The following is a 26,346-nucleotide window of genomic DNA, read 5'->3' as shown; positions in this document are numbered from 1 at the left end:
AGGCCGCTCCGTCTGCCCCTTCTGCGGCACCGTTTTTTTGGGTCAGCTTCTGGGATTAGATCCATTGTCCTGGGTGGTGGTAAAACAGAGGATCTGTTTGGGAAAGTCGTATTCCTGGTCGTAATGTTGGCAAGTTGACGTCTCTCTTATATCCAATAGTTCTTCCTGGCTGTATGTAATAAGACTTAAGATTTCTTGGGGTAACAATGTAAGAAATAATACATAAAAAAAACGAAATACTGCATAGTTTCCTAAGGACTTGAAACGGGGCGACCATCTCTGTCAGAGCCATGTTGTGTGTTCGTATGTGTGTATGTGTGGGTGTATGTGTATGTGTGTGTGATAGTATGCGTGTGTGTGTTGTGTTTATGGGTGTGTGTCTTACTGGGTTTGACTGGGCACAATGGTACCCAGTTGGACAACACTCAAGCTCTTCACAGTTCTCCCCATCCCTCCCTCTCTTTGGCTTTCGTTCAGCCACAGACTATCAAAGCAAATTGTGTCTGACACATGTTTTTCAGGCTACGCTCAGTTAGCTCCCCTCCCATCTAATGATGCAAATCACTTATCCTGTGACGTTTATCGGACATTACTTAAACACGGAGGAATAGGTCTGAGCAGAAGGAAAGTAAGTAAAACAGGGGAGAAAAGAAGAGAGCGAGGGGCCATGTTTGGCAGAGGAGAAAAGAAGAGAGACTTAAAGAGGCCCATCCTCTCCTCTTACTCTCCCTCCCTCCCCACTTCCTCTTCTGAGGGAACATTTCTGGTGTATACAAAACTCAGCCCCAAACACTCACAATGGAATGAGAGAGGAAGGGTGGGAGGTCTTTATACAAGCTTGGGTCTTCTCTCTCTCTCCCTTTCTCTCTCTCTCTCTCTGTCTTTTACTCACAAACTCAAACTCTGGACTTTAGTCAGGCTTGTTATGAGTGAAGAGAAGCGGCAGCGGGCCTCGTAGCGGGCTGGATCTTCACAGGAAGAGGTTGGATTGGTTGTGTTTCGGACTGGGGTGCGCTCACACACCCCTCGGGAGACATTTGTTTATGTGTGCGTGTGTTCTGTGTGTGAATGTTCAGACACGTTGCCAATTACTTTATTACATTTGCAGTAGAGGGAGAAGCCCTAAAAAGGGAATTATGTCTTCAGTCAGGGTCGGAGTTAAGCATTAACCTCTCTTTACACTACCAATACAACCCTGGCCTGTGCCTGGGTGTGTGTGTATGCGTGTGTGTGTGTGTGTGAGGAGACCTCTTGTCCATTAAAGAGCTTCAAAGCTCAAAGCCCTGCTGAGTCACGTCCTGCGATTGTCTCGGTGTATGTGAGCAAATTGTATCTGCGGAGTGTGTTTGTGTGTTCTGCTGTTGACGGAGTGGAGCAATTCAGAAGACTCAACCAATAGTGTCCCATCTTCTGATTGGAGGGGAACCTCTGGAGCGTGTGCTTGTTTTCTACTGTTGTTGGAGCAGAAAGGCCAGAGAGACTAGCCTTGATCGGAGCTGAGCCTGTGGAGTGTGAGGAGTGTGTGTGTTATTGTCCTGTCGTGTCTTCCTGACCAGAGCTGACTCCGGGGACACAATGACTACTGAAGCTCTGGAGAAGTACTGTGGATCCATCTTCTGGGTGAGTAGAACTACCAGAGAAAAATGCTCTCATAACCTTGCTTTCAAGCTAGTAGTGGTGCCAACCGAAAATGAAAAGACTCTTGGTAGCGCAGCAAAAGTTTGCTTCAAAAAAATCCATTGTCCTAAAAATATTATCTTTAAATTTTAAATAACTTCCAGTTAACCTTCAGAGAACCTACTGGGATGATTGTTTTGTCTGTATCAGGAGGACATTGGCCTCTGTTTGTTTAGTACTGTAGGTTGCTAAAACATTTTCAAAGCCATTTGGTGGGTTACTGCATTTTTTTTTTTACCTAACCAAACATTTATGTAAAGACCACATTTAAAGTTATTCCAAGATGAATCTCAAGATGAATCGCAGAGTATTTTCAAGACATAAGTTCATTCGAGGCTTCTTGTATTTTTTCACTCTAAAAGCATGATCTATTTTTTGATTATAAAGGATTCTAATGTGAGGTTAGCTCTTTAATGTGCTCTTTAGTGTATCCTTTAGTAATTGTGGCTTTTGTCGTAACAGTTTCCTTTATTTAGATCACGCTAATGTTCTTATCTCACCATGGACATGGTCAGGGCAGGGAGAGAGCTCATTGAGTGAAAACGTGACTGGGTTGTTATGACACTGTTAAGTCATCTTGACTCAGCTCTTTAGACTTGGTGCATGCTATTGCTAGTAAGTCAGAGTGCAGTCTCTTTCTCTCACCATAAATCATTTAGCGGTGAATAGCAATGAATTATTTGAAGTAGTACCAGAAAGTACCCATTGATACCACACTTAAAAGTACTACCACTGAACACAAATATAAACACAACACGCAGCAATTTCAAAGGTTTTACTGAGTTACAGTTCATATTAGGCCATCAGTCAATTGAAATAAATAAATATGCCCTAATCTATGGATTTCACATGACTGGGGATACAGATATGCATCTGTTGGTCACAGGTAAATAAAAAAAGGGCGTGGATCAGAAAACTAGTCAGTATCTGGTTTCACCACCATTTGCCTCATGCGGCGCGACACACCTCCTTTGCATAGAGTTGATCAGGCTGTTGATTGTGGCCTATGGAATGTTGTCCCACTCTTCAATGTCTGTGCGAAGTTTCTGGATATTGGCGGGAACTGGAACACGCTGTCATACACGTCGATTCAGAGCATCCCAAACATGCTCAATGGGTGACATGTCTGGTGAGTACGCAGGCCATGGAAGAACTGAGACATTTTCAGCTTCCAACTATTGTGTACAGATCCTTGCGACATGGGGCCGTGCATTATCATGCTGAAACATGAGGTGATGGAGGTGGATGAATGTCACGACAATGGGCCTCAGGATCACGTCACAGTATCTCTGTACATTCAAATTGGCATCAATAAAATCCAATTGTGTTCGTTATCCGTAGCTTATGCCCGCCCTTACCGTAACCCCACCGCTCTGTTCACAACGCTGACATCAGCAAACTGCTAGCCCAAACAATGCCATATATGCTGTCTTCCATCTGCCCGGTACAGTTGAAACCGGGATGAAGAGCACACTTCTCCAGCGTGCCAGTGGCCATCGAAGGTGAGCATTTGCCCACTGAAGTCGGTTATGACGCCGAACTGCAGTCAGGTCAAGACCTAGGTGAGGACGACGAGCATGCGGATGAGCTTTCCTTCGACTGTATCTGACAGTTTGTACAGAAATTATTTGGTTGTGCAAACCCACAGTATCATCAGCTGTCTGGGTGGCTGGTTCCAGATGATCCCGCAGGTGTAGAAGCCAGATGGGAAAGTCTTGTGCTGGCGTGGTTACACGTGGTCTGCGTTTCAGAGGCCGGTTGGACGTACTACCAAATTCTACAATTTACAATGACATTGTTTACAAACAGTGGGGTAAAATAAGCTTATATTTTGGGTTCTGATGGGGTTAGACAGTTGAACTAAGCTCATGAGGCCTTTATAAGTTACATTCTTTAAGAATCAATGGCTATATATAATTGATTTGAAAGTTTAAAAAAATGTAATCAGTTTGTGTGTGTGTCGAGCTGTGTGTCGAGCTGTCTGACACTATGACCTGCTCTGGACCATATCCGGAGTTATTAAACCAGAGAGGCTTGTGGGAATCTTACAGCTCATCTTATCGCGCGCGCTCGTTCTGCTTTTCCTCTTCCTCCGCCCTGCTCTGTTCCTCTGCCTTCATCTTCGACAGCATGGAGTCAGTGGCACTCAGATCCCAGTTCTGTAAAGTGGCAACCACAGCCTCTTCAGAAGCCACCTGGAACATGTCCACAAACACATAAGCCCAAACATGGCTTGTAAAAACACAATTACACAGCCACCCTCTGTATCTGTCTCTCTCACTCACACACACACACACACACACACACACACACACACACACACACACACACACACACACACACACACACACACACACACACACACACACACACACACACACACACACACACACACACAACACACACACACACACACACACACACACACACACACACACACACACACACACACACACACACACACACACACTCCCTCCAGGTGGGGTTCATGCTTCTTTGGCCTTCATATTTAATGACCTATGAGTCATATTTGATTAAATTGATCATCAGGGAGTTGGAGGGAAGGCTTAGTGCTTCTGGGTCAGTACATAGGTGAGTTTGGACCTGTGTGTGTGTGTTTAAGTGTGTGCGTATTTGTGCGTGTGTGTGTCTGCATGCATACAAGCGTGTGTGTGTGAGACACTATGAAAAATGTGTGTTTCTCTCTGTTAGAACTCGTCGTTCCTGCAGCGTGAGGACCCAGACCTGCCAGTGTGTGTGGAGCAGACCGTGTTGGTGTGGGCTCCGCTGGGCTTCCTGTGGCTCTGTGCCCCCTGGCACATAGCAGTGCTCTGCAGGAAGGCCACCCCCACTAAACACCTGTCCAAACTATACCTCTGTAAACAGGTAAACAAAGCCCCTGTCCACGATATGCCCCGGTGGGCAACATTTGGCACATTGTTAATTTCTGTTTGTAATCTCTACTTTTCTGGTCGTGAAGACATACAGTGGGGCAAAAAAGTATTTAGTCAGCCACCAATTATGCAAGTTCTCCCACTTAAAAAGATGAGAGAGGCCTGTCATTTTCATCATAGGTACACTTCAACTATGACAGAGAAAATGAGAAGAAAAAAATCCAGAAAATCACATTGTAGGATTTTTAATGAATTGATTTGCAAATTATGGTGGGAAATAAGTATTTGGTCAATAACAAAAGTTTCTCAATACTTTGTTATATACCCTTTTTTGGCAATGACAGTGGTCAAACGTTTTCTGTAAGTCTTCACAAGGTTTTCACACACTGTTGCTGGTATTTTGGCCCATTCCTCCATGCAGATCTCCTCTAGAGTAGTGATGTTTTGGGGCTGTTGCTGGGTAACACGGACTTTCAACTCCCTCCAAATATTTTCTATGGGGTTGAGATCTGGGGACTGGCTAGGCCACTCCAGGACCTTGAAATGCTTCTTACGAAGCCACTCCTTCGTTGCCCGGGCGGTGTGTTTGGGATCATTGTCATGCTGAACGACACAGCCACGTTTCATCTTCAATGCCCTTGCTGATGGAAGGAGGTTTTCACTCAAAATCTCACGATACATGGCCCCATTCAGTCTTTCCTTTACACGGATCAGTCGTCCTGGTCCCTTTGCAGAAAAACAGCCCCAAAGCATGATGTTTCCACCCCCATGCTTCACAGTAGGTATGGTGTTCTTTGGATGCAACTCAGCATTCTTTGTCCTCCAAACACGACGAGTTGAGTTTTTACCAAAAAGTTATATTTTGGTTTCATCTGACCATATGACATTCTCCCAATCTTCTTCTGGATCATCCAAATGCTCTCTAGCAAACTTCAGACGGGCCTGGACATGTACTGGCTTAAGCAGGGGGACACGTCTGGCACTGCAGGATTTGAGTCCCTGGCGGCGTAGTGTGTTACTGATGGTAGGCTTTGTTACTTTGGTCCCAGCTCTCTGCAGGTCATTCACTTGGTCCCCCCGTGTGGTTCTGGGATTTTTGCTCACCGTTCTTGTGATCATTTTGACCCCACGGGGTGAGATCTTGCGTGGAGCCCCAGATCGAGGGAGATTATCAGTGGTCTTGTACGTCTTCCATTTCCTAATAATTGCTCCCTCAGTTGATTTCTTCAAACCAAGCTGCTTACCTATTGCAGATTCAGTCTTCCCAGCCTGGTGCAGGTCTACAATTTTGTTTCTGGTGTCCTTTGACAGCTCTTTGGTCTTGGCCATAGTGGAGTTTGGAGTGTGACTGTTTGAGGTTGTGGACAGGTGTCTTTTATACCCATAACAAGTTCCACCAGGTGCCATTAATATAGGTAACGAGTGGAGGACAGAGGAACCTCTTAAAGAAGAAGTTACAGGTCTGTGAGAGACAGAAATCTTGCATGTTTGTAGGTGACCAAATACTACAATGTGATTTTCTGGATTTTTTTTCTCATTTTGTCTGTCATAGTTGAAGTGTACCTATGATGAAAATTACAGGCCTCTCTCATCTTTTTAAGTGAGAGAACTTGCACAATTGGTGGCTGACTAAATACTTTTTTGCCCCACTGTACAACCAGAGTGCAACAAGCTGGTTTCTGATTACAAACCGGTAAAGGCAGACAGACATTGCAAATATTTCATATTTGGGTAGTTTTTTGGTCAGATACACAGATTACAACCTGACAAAGACATGCTTTTTGGGTTGCTAAAAATACGTTAAGAAAACGTCCTTACTCAACCAGTATAAAACCTGACCATGATGTAATAAAAGTTGTAATGATGTCATTACCATGACTTCATTACGACGTTGCCCCCTCAGACCTCTGTAAACAGGTTAACTCTATTCTCTGTTTACAAACTCAAATTAAGCCTACTCTGGGACTTATCAGCACTTTCAAGTGAGGTATTTTTTTTATCTCTGTGACATTGACCCTGAATCTTTAAGCAAGTAACAGAGATTATTTCTGCATCGCTTCATCTGTCACTATCTCACTCTCCTTCCCACCTCTCCCTCCTCCCCAGATTGTGGTTGGCCTGTTGTTCCTGACCGCCATAGCAGGTCTAGCTGTGACGTTAGGAGAGGACTATGGTCCAACCAGAGACACCACTGCGACAGAGAAAAACCCTTGGGTTTTCTATGCCAACCCCATTCTGTTCGCTGTCTCATGGGTAAACCTTTTCATTGATCTATTTATGTATTAACTGAAGTTGAAAAAAATTGGGACAGATACAAACATTTTGTGTTGTTCGTACCACAGTGTACAGATGTGACAGTGTATCTAGTTTCTATTCGGTTGTGATTCGTTGTGGTTTTCCTTGTGTCTTTTTTTCCCACTGTGGCTGTTTGCTAAATAAAAGACTGTATTATTGTATTCCCCTTTAGATTCTGCTGGTACTCAGTCAGGAGGGAGTGAGGAGGAGAGAGGGAGCGGTGGACTCTACTACTCTGTTCCTCTTCTGGCTGATCCTGGTGGTCTGTGATGTCTTCCCCTTCCAGACCCTGCTACGAGAGGCCCTCAGAATGGTACAGAGGGAGGGAAGGAGGGCTGAAGGGAAGGAGGGAAAGGGGAAGCAATGACAGATGATTAAATTTACATTTGAGTCATTTAGCAGACACTCTTATCCAGAGTGACTTACAGCATTCACCTTAAGACAGTCAGGTCAGACAACCACATATCATAGTCATATAGTCACATTTTTCATCAATAAAGTAGTTATCAGCAAAGTCAGTGCTAGTCGGAAAAGACAAGTGGGAGTGTTTAAAATAAAATAAAAGATTATACTTATGTTTACTTTAGGTGGTACATACAGTCAGGATGATTCATGTTCTCTTTCGCTCTATTTGACTCCTTCTATATCAACCCTCTGAGCAAATTATAAGCAAATGACTAACTTGTGTTCACTTTATATGATACAGAAAAAGATCACTTAAGTACAGACAGGGTGTTTAATGCTCATGTTCTTTCTCTCTGGCAGTGGTCCAATCGCGTAATTTTTACCCCCTCAACCCTCGCGCTAGCCACTTTCCCTCAGAGGAATCCACATCGAAACCAAATTCAGTTTGATTCCCATCTTAAGTGGTGGTCCAATTCACAAAAGTTACCCCCTCGGTCCTCGATTTAGCTTCAGGGAGCAATTGAACAACTTTGATCACTTATTGGGGTTGTTATGGCCCACAAGTCAATGAAAACTGTAGTCACATGTCAAACTCCGGCGGCCGCGAAGTGTCAAATTGAATCAACCTGACTTCATTAGTCGGCATGTGAGAGAACATTATTACGCTTGCATGCTAGCTAGCAAATAAAAATGTATAGATTACATTAATTTTAGTGGTGGCAAATGGGAATATGATGTTCAAAGTGACTCAGACTCATAGCAAGGAGCCTATAAAACGTAGCTAGCCTGATGAGGATTTAGGGATCCCTTTTGGGAACATCCCCTCCCACGTTCAGCTGGAACGGTGGCGCATGGAACGCAAAAATATTCTTAGAAATATTTAACCTCCACACATTAACAAGTCCAATAGCTCAAATGAAAGATAAACACCTTGTTCATCTACCCAGCATGTCAGATTTTTTAAATGTTTTACGGCGAAAACACACCACATATTTATATTAGACCACCACCAAAACCAAGACAAGAGGCAGCCATTTTGTCCCAGAAAATATAAAATTATAAAAGCAGGATTAAAAAATAAATAATTCACTAACCTTTTGAAAATCTTCATCAGATGACAGTAATAGGACATGTTACACAGTACATTTTTTTTTCAATAATATGCCATTTATATCCATAAATGTCCATTTACATTGAATTCATGTTCAGAAAATACTCAAAAATGTCTGCAGAAAATGTAGGTAGCGCCGCAAGATAACGTAAATAGACATCATAAACTTTGACTAAATATACATGTTCTACATATAGTTAGAAAGATACACTGCTTCTTAATGCAATCGCTTTGTTACATTTATTTTTAACGTTACAGAAATCGCTCACTATTCAATATTCTGAGACGGCGCTCAGATATAAGCTATATTTCTCCGCTATGTTGGAGTCAACAGAAACACAGATTTCAGCATAAATATTCCCTTACCTTTGATGGTCTTCGTTCAGAATGTACTGGAAGGGTTCATACTTACCCAAAACATTGTTTGGTTTCAAGTCTTGCGTCTTTGTATTAGCTACTGCTAATAACATCAGCTGAAATGCACCCAAAATGTCCTCTGGTCCGGAAAAGTTGCGCATCAAAACTTCAAAATTACATATTATATGTCGACTAAACAGGTCAAACTAAGTGCAGAACCAAGCTTTAGGATGTTATAAACATACAAAACAATTTTCAATTCAACCGGTCATTGTTTGTCCTTCTCCGGAGTGCTGGAACAAAGGACTGGCTGGGACCAATTCGCGCCCTAATGCACAGGTATTTTCTCGCGGCACTCACTCAATTCACTCCCATAGGGCCAATTCTCGCGGGATTTGAACGATTAAACACTCTACTGAATGAGGACATCTAGTGGAAGACATAGAAAGTGTCCCCAGATCCATAGCTGGTTGGGAAGGGTGGGGGCGATGACGTCAAAGTTGCCCCAACTTTCATGACCACAAAACTAGTTTGGAAGAATGCCTGCCCTGTGAGTTCTGCTATACTTACAGACATAATTCCAACGGTTTTAGAAGCTTTAGAGTGTTTTCTATCCAATAATAATTATATGTTATATGTTATATGTTAATTATATATATAATTATATGCATATATTAGCAATTTTTGACATATTTTTTTTCAGTTTACTATGGGCACGCAATTTCTCCAAAGGGGGCAGTAGTCAGCCATATCTTTAACAGGCTAGCTATCTACCTAAAAATATTTTTGGAAATTCAAAAATATATTGGAATAAATAACCAAATGATAAACCTGACAAGAGTGCTGCATTAGCTTGCTAGGTGCATAAATTGCTTGAGGTTGGTTCTTATTAAGCACAACTTCCAAGCTTTCAACTAAGTACGTTGACTATCAGATCATCATTCTCCCTCGCTTGGGCAAGGACATTTGAAGGTTCACTCAGATGTGAATATGTAAAACATCATTCAAGGGCTGAGGGTTGAGGGCCGAGGGCTGTCTACTTCAAATAAAATGTTATTGGTCACATATAAATTTTTTTAGCAGATGTTATTGCGGGTGTAGTGAAATGCTTGTGTTCCTAGCTCCAACAGTGCAGTAGTATCTAACAATTCAAAACAAAATTACAGCAAAGTTGCTCAGGAGCTAGAAGCAGAGCTGCCATGCCTGTCGGCGCGTTTGGACATCAGCCTCTGACTCCTTCTCTATATGCATCCCCCCCTCTCTCTCCAGGGAGAGATCCCAGACCTTCCTCGTTTCTGTCTCTTCTACATCTCCTTCGGGCTGGAGTTGATCGCCCTCATCCTGTCTGCCTTCGCAGATGTCCCCCGGGAAGCAGAGGATCTAGTCAAAAAGGTACCTAACTACGTGCTGAACAGTTGCCAGATATTATTGTCAATTGTTTTACATTGTTCACCTATACTCACTAATCAGGTCGATATACTGGAAAAGAGCATCTCAACAACGTATATGAATAAAGTTATTCTAAAGATATTGTTTTGCCTAAGAAATGGCTCACTCTGTCTTGTTGGTGTGTTTTAGAACCCAGAGGTTGGAGCCGCATTTCTCAGCAGAATCACTTTCAATTGGTTCAACAGGTATAGTATCGCGGATTTTCCTCACTGTCTTCAAAACATGTCTTTTAGTCTGTAAGTCTGGCTCACAAGAGATTGGGTCTGGATGTAGATCTGGATCTCAAGGGTTCTGGTCTTGGTCTGGGTCTTTAAGGATCTGGTTTTGACTCTCTTTTTCACTCTCTCTCCCTTCCTACCTCCTTCAGCATGGTGCTAAATGGTTTCAAGCGCCCTCTGGTCCAGAAGGACCTGTGGGAGCTAAGTGAGGCAGAGAGTACTCTCCAGATCAGTCAGCGTTTCCTGCAGACCATGCAGACAGAGCTGAAAGCAGCCAGAACCAGACTTCAGACCAAAATGAGGAAGAGAGGGGAGGAGAAGGCAAGCAAAGGCCAGGGAGAGGGCCTCCAAAACGGGCATCAGAATAGGCTGGGGAAGGGGGTCAGCCAGGATGTGCTGATGATGGTGAGAGCAACCCACACTCGTAAAAATATTCAAACATGCACGTGCGCACACACACAAACATACACAAAATAAATAACACACAAAAAAACACGTTAAAAAACACACACAGAAAAGGGGATTTATTTAGTTTGGTCTCTCACGCAGTCAATCCCTTTCTATTTGACTCATATCATGCAAGGTGAGCAGTATCAGTACAAAACAAATGTTTTACCCCAAACACTCCTGACAAACACTCCAGCTTTGTGAACAATGATCAGCTTTTATACTTACTAAAATGAGAACATTTCTAATGGCTCTATGGACTCAAGCTACCAAGGTAGAAATATATTTATACAGAGATCTTACCTTAGACCTATTTCATTACATAAGATGGTGTGTATATGTTAATTTCAATAAATGTTCTTATATTAATATTTTATACCACAAACATTTATTTATTTTCACTACTTTCCAGCTCTGAATAGGGTTGGCACGTGCATTGTATAATCATGTAACTGACAATTATGGACAATGGCCGTGATTTTTATTTTATTTTAAAAAGTCTGCCATAACCGTTTAAATAGGCTGAGTTACCTGAATACCTCAACTTTCTCTGAAACAGTACTGATTGATCTATTTCACTTTACTAGGAGGAAAAGGGGGATGAAAAGGAGAAGAAGGAGGAGAAGAAGAAGAAGAAGAAAGAAGAGAAGGAATACTACCCCAAGTCGTGGCTCATCCCCACCATCGCTACCACATTTAAAGGGGTCCTGTGGGAATCAGCTATCTTCAAGCTCATAACGGACCTCCTATCCTTTGCCAGTCCACAGATCCTCAAGTGAGTCAACCAGTTCTAGGCCTATGGACTTTGGCCGTGTCCGAAAACCCGTAAATAGTATGGATTTTGGGTGTGCGAAAATAGAATGTTTTATAGTCAATTTTGAAAATGTAGTATTAAAATAGAACACCACCAACTGGTAGTGGTCTCGAAAGAGGTGCCAGTTTAGATATAGGTACAACTGTCCTGGCGCCTCAGTTATAAGGCTTGGTAATTTCCAGTAGGAGACAGATATACAGAATACACGTTTATTGCCACACTTAAGAGGGAACCCAGTGGAAGTGATTTCCTGAACCCCAACAAAGTCCATTTACATGGTAATTCATGCACTAACACATAGTTAGGAAGTCCAGAGCGGAGGACTGTCCACCTGGTGTGTTGGTGGGGAGCCCATGAGTTTAAAGAGCTGGGGTCAGCCTGGAGCTGTGGTCAGCATGGTAGTTATCTTACCCCAGGTGGGCCTCTGATTGGCTGACAAGGTCAGGTGACAAAAAGCAGAAATATTGATCAAATGAATTACTAACCTTTGATGATCTTCATCAGATGACAGTCATAGGACTTCATGTTACACAATACATGTATGTTTTGTTTGATAAAGTTCATATTTATATCCAAAAATCTCAGTTTACATTGGCGCGTTATGTTCAGTAATGTTTTACTTCCAAAACATCCGGTGATTTTGCAGAGAGCCACATCAATTTACAAAAATACTCATCATAAATGTTGATGAAAATACAAGTGTTATGCATGGAATTAAAGATATACTTCTCCTTAATGCAACCACTATGTCAGATTTCAAAAAAGCTTTATGGAAAAAGCACACCATGTAATAATCTGAGTACAGCGCTCAGGCACCATGTGGTGGAGTCAACAGAAGTCAGAAATAGCATTATAAATATTCACTTACCTTTGATGATCTTCATCTGACTGCACTTCCAGTAATCCCAGTTCCACAATGAATGTTTGTTTTGTTCGATAAAGTCCATCATTTACGTTCAAATACCTACTTTTTGTTTGCGCGTTTAGTTCACAAATCCAAATTCATGAGGCGCAGGCACAATTAGACCAGACGAAAAGTCAAAAAAGTTATATTACAGTTCGTAGAAACATGTCAAACGATGTATAGAATCAATCTTTAGGATGTTTTTATCATAAATCTTCAATAATGTTTCAACCGGACAATTCCTTTGTCTTTAGAAATGAAAAGGAATGCAGCTAGCTTTCACTTCCGCGCACATGATTTAGCTCATGGCATTCTGCCAGACCCCTGACTCAAACAGCTCTTATTCGCACCCCCTTCACAGTAGAAGCCTGAAACAAGGTTCTAAAGACTGTTGACATCTAGTGTAAGCCCTAGGAAGTGCAATCGAACTAAATTTACACTATATCTTGGATAGTCAAAGACTTGAAAACCTACAAACCTCAGATTTCCCACTTCCTTGTTGGATTTTGTCTCAGGTTTTTGCCTTCCAAATGAGTTCTGTTATACTCACAGACATCATTCAAACAGTTGTAGAAACTTCAGAGTGTTTTCTATACAAATCTACTAATTAAATGCATATTTGCGCTTTTGGGCCTGAATAGCAGGCAGTTTACTCTGGGCACCTTTTTATCCAAGCTACTCAATACTGCCTCACAGTCCCAAAGAAGTTAACTCATTAGTAACTTGGGGCACCACGGGAAAACTTATTTAACGAGTTACTATCTCCCGAATTAATCTATTATAAGATATGTACATATCTATAGATAACAGTCAGTTATTCATTTATTATTACCTCATCAGTCTCATTCTGAACGTCGTTGACCTCATAAATCTTCACAAACCCTAACCTAAGTGATGATTCAGCGATACATAAATTGGCTTACCTTTTTATTTACTAACTAAATAATCACACAGAAATACAAAAACACACACACAGTATAGATTATTGATTACTATCATAATGCAATGAAACACAGTCCCTAGTGGACTAACCCAGTATGACGGCTTGTTACACAAATGAAAAGGGGGTAGGGACAGAAAGAGCGGGAAAGACAAAGAGATTGGGCTTATCCTAACAACATTTGGAAACTATGCTCACCGTAAATATGAATATTTAGCACCCTAACAACCGCTCATTCGGATTTAGAAATGCAACATATACAGTGCCTTGCGAAAGTATTCGGCCCCCTTGAACTTTGCGACCTTTTCCACATTTCAGGCTTCAAACATAAAGGTATAAAACTGTATTTTTTTGTGAAGAATCAACAACAAGTGGGACACAATCATGAAGTGGAACGACATTTATTGGATATTTCAAACTTTTTTAACAAATCAAAAACTGAAAAATTGGGCGTGCAAAATTATTTAGCCCCTTTACTTTCAGTGCAGCAAACTCTCTCCGGAAGTTCAGTGAGGATCTCTGAATGATCCAATGTTGACCTAAATGACTAATGATGATAAATACAATCCACCTGTGTGTAAGCAAGTCTCCGTATAAATGCACCTGCACTGTGATAGTCTCAGAGGTCCGTTAAAAGCGCAGAGAGCATCATGAAGTTGAAGGCTTATTTTGTTTTGGAGTGTTCGTTAGAATGGATACATCAGATATACCACATGGTGGTGAGAGGGAAATGTTCTTTCCCTCTCGTCTTTGGTCGAGTTTCCTAGACTACAGCACTTAAACAGCTGCAGACTGTGAATGTTCCGGTGTAGTCTTCATCTTCTTCACTCGTCGAGAGTTTCAGAGGATCTTAGCATTTTCTGGTCTTGTAGTTTTAAACCATTTGTCACTTATTCAGCTCGCGCTGCACGTAGACTGGTCTCAATGGTTGATTATTCAGTGAACAGCTAGGACCACTTTACACACCGGCAGCAACCAAGCATGTTTTGGTCTAATGTAAATTTGGTTAAGAGTCCTTTTTTAAGCTTGGGTAAAAAGGGGACGTTCCATCAAGTTGACATGAAGTCTGTGCTCACATGGGTGTTGTTACTGACTTGGCAAAAGTTTATATGAAAACAATTATCTAATTTAGAAGTCTAAAATCACATTTTATCTTCACAAAAGTATTCTTATACTTAGTCATTTATTTCATACAACAGTCTCATGCAAACTAGAATGTGTACATCTTCAGAGTTACAGTTATCTTGTTTTACCATCCTTAACCTCTCTAGGGTATGTGGGACGCTAGGGTCCCACCTGGCCAACATCCAGTGAGATTGCAAAGTGCCAAATTCAAATACAGAAATAGTCATTATAAAAATTCAGAAAACAAAACATATTTTACATAGGTTTAAAGATGAACTTCTTGTGAATCCAACCACAGTGTCAGATTTTTAAAAATGCTTTACGGCGAAAGCATACCTTACGATTATTTGAGAACATAGCCCAGCAGACAAATCATTACAAACAGTAGCCAGCCAAGTGGAAGAGTAACACATGTCAGAAATAGAGATAAAATGAATCCCTTACCTTTGATGATCTTCATATGGTTGCACTCAGAAGACATTCATTTACTCAATAAATGTTCCTTTTGTTCGATAAAGTCTCTTTATATCCAAAACACGTTTTCTTCAGTAATCCACAGGCTCAAACGCAGTCAAAACAGGCAGACAAAAAATCAAAATTGTATAGTTCATAGAAACATGCCAAACGATGTTTATATTCAAATCTCAGGTTGTTTTTAGCCTAAATTATCTATAATATTTCAACCGGACAATAACGTTGTCAATATAAAAGGTAAACAAGAAAGGCACTCTCTCGGGATTGCGCATGAAAAAGCTCTGTGACACGTGAGTGTCCACTCATTCAGACTGGTCTTACTCCCTCATTTATCAGAATACAAGCCTGAAACAATTTCTAAAGACTGTTGACATCTAATGGAAGGCATAGGAACTGCAATTTGAGTCCTAAGTCAATGGATACTGTAATGGCATTAAATAGAAAACTACAAAACCCCCCAAAAAAACGACTTCCTGAATGGATTTTTCTCAGGTTTTCGCCTGCCAAAGCAGTTATGTTATACTCAGACACTATTTTAACAGTTTTGGAAACTTTGGAGTGTTTTCTATCCAATTCTACCAGTTATATGCATATCATATCTTCTGGGCCCGAATAGCAGGCTGTTTAATTTGGGCATGCTTTTCATCCAAAATTCCGAATGCTGCCCCCTAACCTAGAGAAGTTAATGACATCACAAAATAAGAAATGATATGACATGATTATTGTTTCAAACCCCACCAACCATTTCCCACATTCTTTATGTTAGAAATATTGTTTAATTATCCACTTTTGGAGGTTGGAGTTTTGGCAAAGTCTCAAATGGAGAGTTTCTGCCAGGTATTTATGATCTGGTTGTTAAGTCACAAAACCGGGACAACTCCCCCAGGAAAGATTGAGAGTTTGGCTATCGGTCGGCCATTGGCCTAGCTGATGGGTCCTTTTGATCCTCACCCAGGAGAGAGAGTCATGACATTATTGAGGAATAAAATTGTCTTTTCAAACCCGTGTGTATTTTTCTGAAAAAGTAAATAAAAGGACGTTTCAGATTTTTTGCTAAATTCCTTAGATGAAAAATGACTTATTTGGTAGTGTTCTTTATGAGGTTTTTGAAGGAGAAGTCATAGTCAAGTGTTACACCAAGGTCTTTGACAGATTGTTTTGCTACAATAATAGAGACGCATATTTTAACAATGGAATTTGATGGTACGCTTGTTGTGGAAATTCTTACACAGGGACACTCAAAGAGTCCAACCAACTCAATGCACCATAGTACACATGTCAATCAGGAGCTCTCCATGTGCAGTCCCAGCAGTTGTCTTATATACAACTATACACAGACATGTTATATTTGCATGATTTAGCATAATGAATTAATCATTACCGTTTTGTTTCATTCATGTGACCGACCAATACCTCACAAGGCTTTTTCTCTCTAAGCTGAGACCTTGAAACTGAGATATCTTTCATTCTCAAAACAAGGTCTGGGTGTAGTGCCAGATTGCAGCTACTGAAAAGTGAGAATTTGTTCACTTGCATGAACACAGAAATTGGTTATTAGAACAGCACATGGATAGAACACATAAATTAGTTATAAGAAAAGCACGTATGAAATTTCCATCACATACTGCCATGTTTTTTGGGGCCGAATATTATCATTGCTTTTTAAAATTAATTTAGAAGAAGCAAGTTTGCAGTCATCCACTCTTTTATGTCTGCAATACAGACCTCTTAGTGAGATATCTGTTTTATGTCCCCACGTCTCATTGACAGACAAAGCTGAGTATCATCAGCATAGCAATTCAAATAAATGTTGTGTTTACGAATTATATCTCCTAAGGATAGCATATACAATGAAAACAAGAACGGTCCCAAAACCGACCCTTGAGAGACGCAAAATTTGACACGAGTAAAGGACGAGGATTCATTGTCTAAATGAATGAATTGGAGTCTGTCTGACAGGTAAGAGCGAAACATTTGTCTCTAGCTGTCTGAGAAGAATATGATGGTCAATAGTATAAAATGCTCCGCTTAAATCGAGAAGCATGAGTATAGAGCTGGGGCCATTATCGGAATCAAGTAGTAAGTCTTTAGTGACTTTTATAAGCGTGGTTTAAGTGCTGTGTTGACGTCTAAAACCAGACGGATAGGACTCAAGGACGGATATTTAGAACATCTATAAGCTGCTGGACAACTGATTTTTTAAATTTTATTTTAGATAGGAAGGGTAGGTTTGAAATAGGTCTACAACTTTTCAAAGCCTCAATAGAGGCATTAATTACAACCATTTTGAAAGTGTTCGGTACAGAGCCTGAGGACAGGGATGAGTTTATGATGTTCAGGAAAGTGGTTACAGGAACTGGAAATAGCTCTTTAAGTAGCTTGGTGGGAATGGGTTCTAATGAGCAAGTGGACGGTTTGGAGGACACAACAATTTTAGACAGTCCACCTAGTGTGATTGGCCTAAAATATTCCAGAGTAGCTAAGGTGGCATGGTGCTTGTGTATTATGGGCGTGTCAAATACATATGAGTGGTTAATTGGTGAGGCAGCAGTTTAAGTTATTATTTAAAAAAAAATCTCTAATCAACTCAAACTTGTCTGTAAAGAAAGTAATGTAATCAGAGCTAATATATTGTAAAGGGTAGGTAGTATTTATAGCACTATGGCTTTTGGTAATTTCAGTAACTGTATTGAATACAAATTTGGGTTATGCTTATTTTCATCATTGAGATCGGATGACTTGTTTAAACCTCTAGCTTGGTCTTACTGTCACGGGCATCGTAAGAAGTGGACCAAGGTGCAGCGTGGTGAATGTACATATTCCTTTTTATTAGAATGTTGCCAACAAAAACAACAAACAAACAAAACGACGTGAAGCTTAACAGGGCTATGATGCCTCTAACAAAGTTAACTACCCACACTGAAAGGAGGGAAAAAGGGCTACCTAAGTATAATTCCCAATCAGAGACAACGATAGACAGCTGTCCCTGATTGAGAACCATACCCGGCCAAAACATAGAAATAAAGAAACATAGAATTTTTTTTTTTTTAATGCCCACCCCACATCACACCCTGACCTAACCAAATAGAGAAATAAAACGTCTCTCTAGGGTCAGGGCGTGACACTTACACCAAATGCGTTCTAGTTTCCTAGTGGCCTCTTTAAGGGTTCTGGTAAGTTCAGTGTACCAGGGGATAGTTCTTTTAGGTTATATTTCTTCGTTCAAAGTGATGCAACAGAGTCCAGGATATTTCTAAGGACAACATTGAATCCATCTGCGAAATCATCAATAGAGATTTGATTATACACATTTTAGGGACACAATCTATTTTACAATAGTTATTTTTTGTTTGTTTTTTTGTCCTTCCTCTATTTCTGATGTCCATCCAGTTTGATTTCCATTTGTAACTGTGCTATTTCACAACATTTCTGAACCTATATACATTTTACAGACCCCGTATGTTTTACAATGGTTATCTTGTTGTTATTAGTCCCACCCTTCGGCTCCATTCAACCCCTCCCATTTATCTCTTAACATCATCCATTTTGGATTTCTATTGGCCATATATTTTTCAACTGTGCTGTGATGCTTCACAAAAGTACTGAACCTTTCTATTCTCATAGCTTCTACAGATTGTAAATTAAAGATAAACATTTTTGTTAAAATAATTATTATATTATTGATTGATTGACTATGGCTTTTCAAATCACCCAGTATTGCTACCAGCAGCGTTACTTCTAGGTAAATGTTGCAATTCTACAGCCATTCCTGGACGTGTGACCAAAAACGAGCTACATATGGACAGTACCAAAATAAATGATCTAATGACTCCTCCTAATCTCCTCACAGCAAAATCTGCAGAGCTGGGAAGGTGGTATCCCCCATATATACAGTATAACAGTGTTTTGGTTGCAAGAATTTTGTATAATCATTTAAATTGAAAAATGTGAAGTTTTGAATCTGGCGTTGTTTTGCATGTCAATTCATAATCTATGTGCCATGGAATCGGTACATTGAAAATCTCTTCCCAACTATTTAGCAATTTAGCAACAGAGTTACACATGGAATAAACAAGCGTACAGTCAATAACACAATAGAAAAAAAGAAAGTCTATATACAGTGTGTGCAAATGGCATGAGGAGGTAAAGCAATAAATAGGCCATAGTAGCAAAGTAATTGCAATTTAGCAGATTAACACTGGAGTGATAGATGAGCAGATGATGATGAGCAGATGATGGTGTGTAAGTAGTGATACTGGTGTGCAAAAGAGCAATAAAAACAATATGGGGATAAGGTAGGTAGATTGGGTGGGCTATTTACAGATGGACTATGTACAGCTGCAGCGATCGGTTAGCTGCTCAGATAGCTGATGTTTAAAATTAGTGAGGGAAACGTAAGTCTCCAGCTTCAGCAATTTTTGCAATTAGTTCCAGTCACTGGCAGCAAAGAACTGTAAGGAAAGGCGGCCAAAGGATGTGTTGGCTTTGGGGATGACCAGTGAGATATACCTGCAGGAGCGCGTGCTAGGATGGGTGTTGTTATCGTGACCAGTAAGCTGAGAAAAGGCAGAGCTTTACCTAGCATAGACTTATAGATGACCTAGAGCCAGTGGGTCTGGCGACGAATATGTAGCGAGGGCCAGCCGACTAGAGCATACAGGTCACAGTGGTGGGTGGTATAAGGCGCTTTGGTAACAAAACGGATGGCAGGATACTCAGTTTTACTAGGGCAAGTTTGGCGGCGTGAGTGAAGGAGGCTTTTTTGCGAAATAGAAAGCCGATTCTAGATTTGAGTTTGGATTGGAGATGTTTGATATGAGTCTGGAAGGAGAGTTTACAGTCTAGCCAGACACCTAGATATTTGTAGTTGTCCACGTATTTTAGGTCAGAAGAGTAGTGATGCTAGTCGGGCGGGCGGGTGCGGGCAGCGAACGGTTGAAAAGCATGCATTTGGTTTTGCTAGCGTTTAAAAGCAGTTGGAGGCCACGGAAGGAATTTTGTATGGCATTGAAGCTTGTTTGGAGGTTAGTTAACACAGTTTTCACAGAAGGGCTAGATGTATACAGAATGGTGTCGTCTGCGTAGAGGTTGATCAGGTAATCACCCACAGCAAGAGCGACATCGTTGATATTTACAGAGAAAAGAGTTGGCCCGAGAATTTAACCCTGTGGTACCCCCATAGAGACTGCCAGAGGTCCGGACAACAGGCTCTCCGATTTGACACACTGAACCCTGTCTGCGAATTAGTTGGTGAACCAGGCGAGGCAGTCATTTGAGAAACCAAGGCTATTGAATCTGCCGATAAGAATACGGTGATTAACAGAGTCGAAAGCCTTGGCCAGGTCGATGAAGACAGAAGCATAGTACTGTCTTTTATCGATGGCGGTTATAATATCGTTTAGTTCCTTGAGCGTGGCTTAGGTGCACCCATGACCAGCTCGGAAACCGGATTGCACAGCATAGAAGGTACGGTGGGATTCGAAATGGTCAGTGTTCTGTTAATTAACTTGGCTTTCAAAGACTTTAGAAATGCAGGGCAGGATGGATATAGGTCTATAACAGTTTGGGTCTAGAGTGTCACCCCCTTTGAAGAGGGGGATGATCGTGGCAGCTTTCCAATCTTTAAGGTCTATGTCACCGTCAGGCCATTTTATTGGAAATTACATGGTAATGTAAAAGTTGAATTTTTTTGTGATCCAATACGTAATATAGTACACTAATCATCATTTGGTTTTAATCCAGAGAGGTTAGCTAAAGTTTCTAGATCCTCTATGAGGCTGTGGAGGAATTCTAATTGTGATTTTAAAAGAAAACATAAATCATCAGTTTACAATGACACCTTTGTTTTTAAGCCACGGATTTCTAATCCCTTAATATTATTGTTGAATCTAATTTTAACAGCTAACATTTCGATGGCAATAATAAATAGATAGGCCATTTGTGGACAAACATTTTTTTTACTCATCTTGACAGTTTAAAACTTTCATTATTTACTATTTTACACTTGGGTTACTATACCCATACCCATTTTATAAGAGATTCTCCAAAATTGAAATCAGCTCTAAAAACCAGGCCTGGGTTTCCCCGATATTTCATAGTATTCTATTGTTTCCAGTACTTGTCTTGTATTATCTCCAATGTATCGTCCATGTAAAAACCTGTCTGATTAGGATGAATAATATCTGACAATACCTTTTTAATTCTATGCACCAAGCATTTAGCTAGAATTTTTGCATTACAACACTGAAGTGCCTCCAATTGTTGAAATGGACTGCATCTTTATAGATAGCACTTTGATCCTGTTTCAGTAATAATGAAATCAGACCTTCTTGTTGCGTGTCCGATAATCTACGATTTATATAGGAGTGGTTAAAACATGCTATTAATGGTCCTCTGAGTATATCAAAAAAAGTTTGGTATACTTCCACTGGTATGCCATCCAGCCCAGGAGTTTTCCCAGTCTTAAAGGCTTTAATTGCATCAAGAAGTTCCTCCTCTGTAATTTGGCCTTCACATGTCTTTCTGTACAGATGTTAATTTTACATTATTAATTGGAAAAAATCCATAAAATTAGCTTCGGTTAGTGGATATAGGAGACTGAAACTAATACATATTCTTAAAGTACTTGACTTCCTCTTTCAAAATATAATTTGGTGAATGATGCGTGACTCCATCATCAGTAACAAGTTTCCCCCAAAAATCTTTGGTCGCATTTCTATATTGAAGATTGAAAAATTATTTTGTGCATTTTTCTCCATATTCCATCCAGTTCGCTTTATGTTTTATAACATATTTACACGGGATCTTTCTTGAATAAGTTCCTCCATTTCTTTTTGTTTTTCCTCTAACTTATTCTGTGCCTCTATTGCACAGTTTTTATGTCTCTCTAACTGTACTGTTAGTCCTTCAATTTCCTTTGTTAATATGGACTCTTGTGATCTGAATTGCTTTTGTTTTATAGATGTGTACTGAATTGCATGGCCTCTAAAAGCACACTTAAAAGTGTCCCATACAGTAAGGGGATCTGCTGTACCTTTGTTATCTCGGAAAAAGTCAGTCACTTTTGGTGCCAGAGAGAATGACGTGTGTAGTTTTATTAGACACGTTTAAAAGATTGACATCAATCTTTTAAACTTGACTAATAAAATTGAAACATTTTTATGGTGAGCGAGCATTGCGCTGGTTCCTGTCCACGAGATGGTAATCAAACATTTTTAAAGAAGTAAATCAGTCAATCAATCAATCAAATGTATTTATAAAGCCCTTCTTACATCAGCTGATGTCACAAAGTACCGTACAGAAACCCAGCCTAAAACCCCAAACAGCAAGCAATGCAGGTGTAGAAGCACAGTGGCTAGGAAAAACTCCCTAGAAAGGCCAGAACCTAGGAAGAAACCTAGAGAGGAACCTGGCTATGAGGGGTGGGTAGTCCTCTTCTGGCTGTGCTGGGTGGAGATTATAACAGAACATGGCCAAGATGTACAAATGTTCATAGATGACCAGCATGGTCAAATAATAATAATCACAGTGGTTGTCGAGGGTGCAACAGGTCAGCACCTCAGGAGTAAATGTCAGAGCATCTCTACCGCTCCTGCTGTCTCTAGAGAGTTGAAAACAGCAGGTCTGGGACAGGTACCACATCCGGTGAACAGGTCAGGGTTCCATAGCCGCAGGCAGAACAGTTGAAACTTGAGCAGCAGCATGGTCAGGTGTACTGGGGACAGCAAGGAGTCATCAGGCCAGATAGTCCTGAGGCATGGTCCTAGGTCTCAGGTCCTCCGAGAGAAACAAAGAAAGAGAGAAAGAGAGAAAGAAAGAGAAAAAGAGAGAAAGAGAGAATTAGAGAGAGCATACTTACATTCACACAGGACACTGGATAAGACAGGAGAAATACTCCAGATATAACAGTCTGACCCTAGCCCCCCGACACATAAACTACTGCAGCATAGATATTGGAGGCTGAGACAGGGCTCAGGAGACACTGTGGCCCCATCCGATGATACCCCCGGACAGGGCCAAACAGGCAGGCTATAACCCCACCCACTTTGCCAAAGCACAGCCCCTAGAGAGATATCTTCAACCTCCAACTTACCATCCTGATACAAGGCAGAGAATAGCCCACAAAGATCTCCGCCACGGCACAACCCAAAGGGGGGTAAACTGTAAGCTGTTTTCTTGTTCTCTGGATTAGGATCAAATTAGGATCAAATACTAAAGTAGGTTGATACGTTTTTGGAATTTCTAAAGTGTGTGTGTGTATATGCGTGGTTAATTCCTTTTTTAATTAGACAACGTGAAAACAGACAGTGGGGTTATACATTGAGTGTACAAAACATGAATAACACCTGCTCTTTCCATGCCAAAGACTGACCAGGTGAAATCTATGATTCATTATTGATGTCACTTGTTAAATCCACCTCAATCAGTATAGATGAAGGGGAGGAGAGGATAAAGGAGGATTTTTAAGCTTTAAGACAATTGAGACATGGATTGTGTATACAGTATGTGCCATTCAGAAGTTGTATGGGCAAGACAAAATATTGAAGTGCCTTTGAACAGGGTATTTCAGTAAAAAAAAACATTTTTTTTATAGAAGAATATAAAATTACGTTTGACAACCCTGTTGGTAAGCCTTTAATTGATATCAAACTCAATCGTTTACCTTTTCCGGTGATGAAGACATGGATGTCTCATGGTATGGTGGGGTATGTAAAATGGGTCAACATGTAGCCCCAATATCTCCTGAATGTCTTGGCATTCTGGTCGAAAAAGTATCTTTCTGACCCCTTCTCCCATGGACAAACATGTATGGAAAGTTTTGCCTAAATCAATAGGGATGCTGTCAAAAAGGGATTGAATCAAATGTATTTACCTTAACTGTTCTTAACTGTCCAAATACTACATTGCAAGTTCAAAACTTTGTTGTACATTTGTAGTTAAAATAATGCTATGTTTTGTGCATATACCAGTATGCATAGTTTTTTCTGCCCAAAATGTAGTGGTTTAACTTGTGATTTTGGTATATCCCAGGTTGATGATATCCTTCACTATGGACAAATCCATCTACACGTGGACAGGGTACATGTATGCAGTGCTGCTTATCCTGGTGGCCATCTTTCAGTCTCTGTTCCTGCAGCAGTACTTCCAACGCTGCTTCGTTCTGGGGATGAAAGTCAAAACAGCCATCATGGCTGCTGTGTACAAGAAGGTACGTGTTACTTCTTGCACTTGTGTTCCTTGAGGATCGGGGTTCAACCCCCCCTGGCTTCCTTGATCTAACAGTGACGGAGATTTGATAGAGATTTTGTATTCATATTCATTACGGATCTCCATTAGCTGCTGCCAAGGCAAGTAGTAATACAGTCAATCTCTTCTCTACTTTGAGAAGTATTGATGTTAGTTCTTATTGTTATTGATGTTAGCTCCCTGTGTATATTTAAGGGACAGAGATTGGAAAGATACAGAACAGAGATACAACTATTTTGTACCATCTCATATAGGAGCTTAACAATCTGCTGTTATCTATGCATTCCAATATACTGGCTTTCTCTCTAAAACAATCAATGAGTTGATGAGTGCTTATGGGTGCTTATGGGATAGGACGGGAGGGAGTGTGGGATTATGTGTGTGATCTAGCCTGCTCAAAGAAGTGTTATTACTCTTTAGTAACCTTTCGTTCAACTCTCCCCCTCCATCCTGCTCTCTGTCCTCTTCCATTTATATCTCCTTCCCCCTCTCACCTCTTTCGCTCTCTCCTCCCTCTCCTCCACTCTAACTTATTTCCCCTCATCCCTCTCTCCCCCCTCTTTCCACATCTTCCTTCCCTCCTCCCCTCTCTCCCCCAGGCTCTGGTCGTATCGAACGACGCCCGCAAGGAGTCGACGGTCGGGGAGACGGTGAACCTGATGTCAGCCGACGCTCATCGATTCAACGATGTCGTTAACTTCATCCACCTGCTGTGGTCGTGCCCACTGCAGATAGCGCTCGCTATCGCCTTCCTATGGATAGAACTTGGGCCTGCTGTACTGGCTGGATTGGCTGTCATGGTCCTCATGGTGCCCATCAATGGTCTGCTGGCCAACATGTCCAAGAACGTTCAGGTTAGGAAGGGGGAGAGGGGGAAGAGAGGGTAGAAAAAGGGGGGGGAGAAGGTAGGGAAGAGGGAGGTAGATCCTCATAGTTCATAGTTCTCGTGCATGGTGGCCATCAATGTTCTGGAGGAGGAATAACAAGAGTGAGGGGAGGATGGGGGAGGGAGAGGCTGATGTGTTGGACTGGAAGTCTCAGGAGTCTCTGGAGTTTGAGTTCGGGAGAGGCCAGCCCCTGGAATTTGCTACAATATTATCATACTTGAATTGCTCTCCACTGTGCTAAATCTAAATGGCGAAGCTTCAACAACATGTATTCTACATTAACTTATCTGTTTCTGGGGTTATTGGGTGTATGCGTTAATGAACTGTCATCAACAGCAGTTAGTGCAAAACCTTCTTACCTCACGTTCCCATTTCTGTCTGTGTCTCTATTTTCAGATTGAGAACATGAGGTACAAAGACAAACGGATGAAAATCGTGAACGAGATGCTGAATGGCATCAAGGTATTAGCTTGAATAATAATAAGGTTCAATATACCTAATTAAAAGTATGCTAGCGCAATGGTGTGTGCTTGTCCTACTTCATATCTACAGTTTCCTTCGTCCTAGCGCTAAACAGTGCATTTGACTATATATCTTAGAGATATTCTGTCAACAGTACATTATTAAGAGTACTTGAGGTAGAGGCCAATCTAAAGGCCAATCTCCCCTCCCACTCTCCAGATCCTGAAGCTATATGCATGGGAACCATCATTCCAGAACCAGGTGATGGGAATCAGAGAACAAGAGCTGGTGGTCATGAGGAAGTTTGCCTACCTCTCCTCCGTCTCCACCTTCGTCTTCTCCTGCGCCCCCGCCCTGGTGAGTACTGAGATAAAGGGAGAGAGAGAGAGAGACATACACACACACACACTCTAACTAACCCGTGTATGTCTCCAGGTCTCCTTGGCAACCTTTGCAGTGTTTGTAGCAGTGGACTCAGAGAACGTTCTGGATGCAGGGAAAGCCTTCACCTCCATCTCTCTTTTCAACATCCTGCGCTTCCCTCTGGCCTTCCTGCCCATGCTCATAGCTGCAATGGTGCAGGTAGGACAGCACACACGCACGCACGCACACACACACACACACACACACACACATACGTC

The 26,346-nt window shown here is 41.2% G+C and overlaps 1 protein-coding gene across 3 annotated transcripts in view; it reads left to right on the top strand.

Moving 5' to 3' along the window:
* Positions 1-764: 764 nt before the first annotated feature.
* Positions 765-26,346, top strand: part of abcc2 (ATP binding cassette subfamily C member 2) — a 65,940-nt gene continuing 40,358 nt past the window's right edge. Inside the window, exons 1-13 of one of the 3 annotated variants that reach the window (XM_021604527.3) lie at positions 765-1,620; positions 4,390-4,563; positions 6,678-6,824; positions 7,039-7,179; positions 10,009-10,131; positions 10,318-10,373; positions 10,556-10,811; positions 11,441-11,628; positions 24,141-24,318; positions 24,956-25,210; positions 25,640-25,705; positions 25,925-26,062; positions 26,141-26,287. In XM_021604527.3, coding sequence (XP_021460202.3) covers positions 1,576-1,620; positions 4,390-4,563; positions 6,678-6,824; positions 7,039-7,179; positions 10,009-10,131; positions 10,318-10,373; positions 10,556-10,811; positions 11,441-11,628; positions 24,141-24,318; positions 24,956-25,210; positions 25,640-25,705; positions 25,925-26,062; positions 26,141-26,287 — 1,914 coding nt within the window. In that variant the 5' untranslated portion in view covers positions 765-1,575. 3 annotated transcript variants of the gene reach the window in all.

The sequence above is a fragment of the Oncorhynchus mykiss genome, chromosome 1, assembly GCF_057628025.1.
Source record: "Oncorhynchus mykiss isolate SJ-2025 chromosome 1, ASM5762802v1, whole genome shotgun sequence".
NCBI classification, from domain to species: Eukaryota; Metazoa; Chordata; class Actinopteri; order Salmoniformes; family Salmonidae; genus Oncorhynchus; species Oncorhynchus mykiss.
The sequence above is the reverse complement of the archived record's forward strand: the minus strand, read 5'-3'. Positions and strand labels throughout refer to the sequence as shown.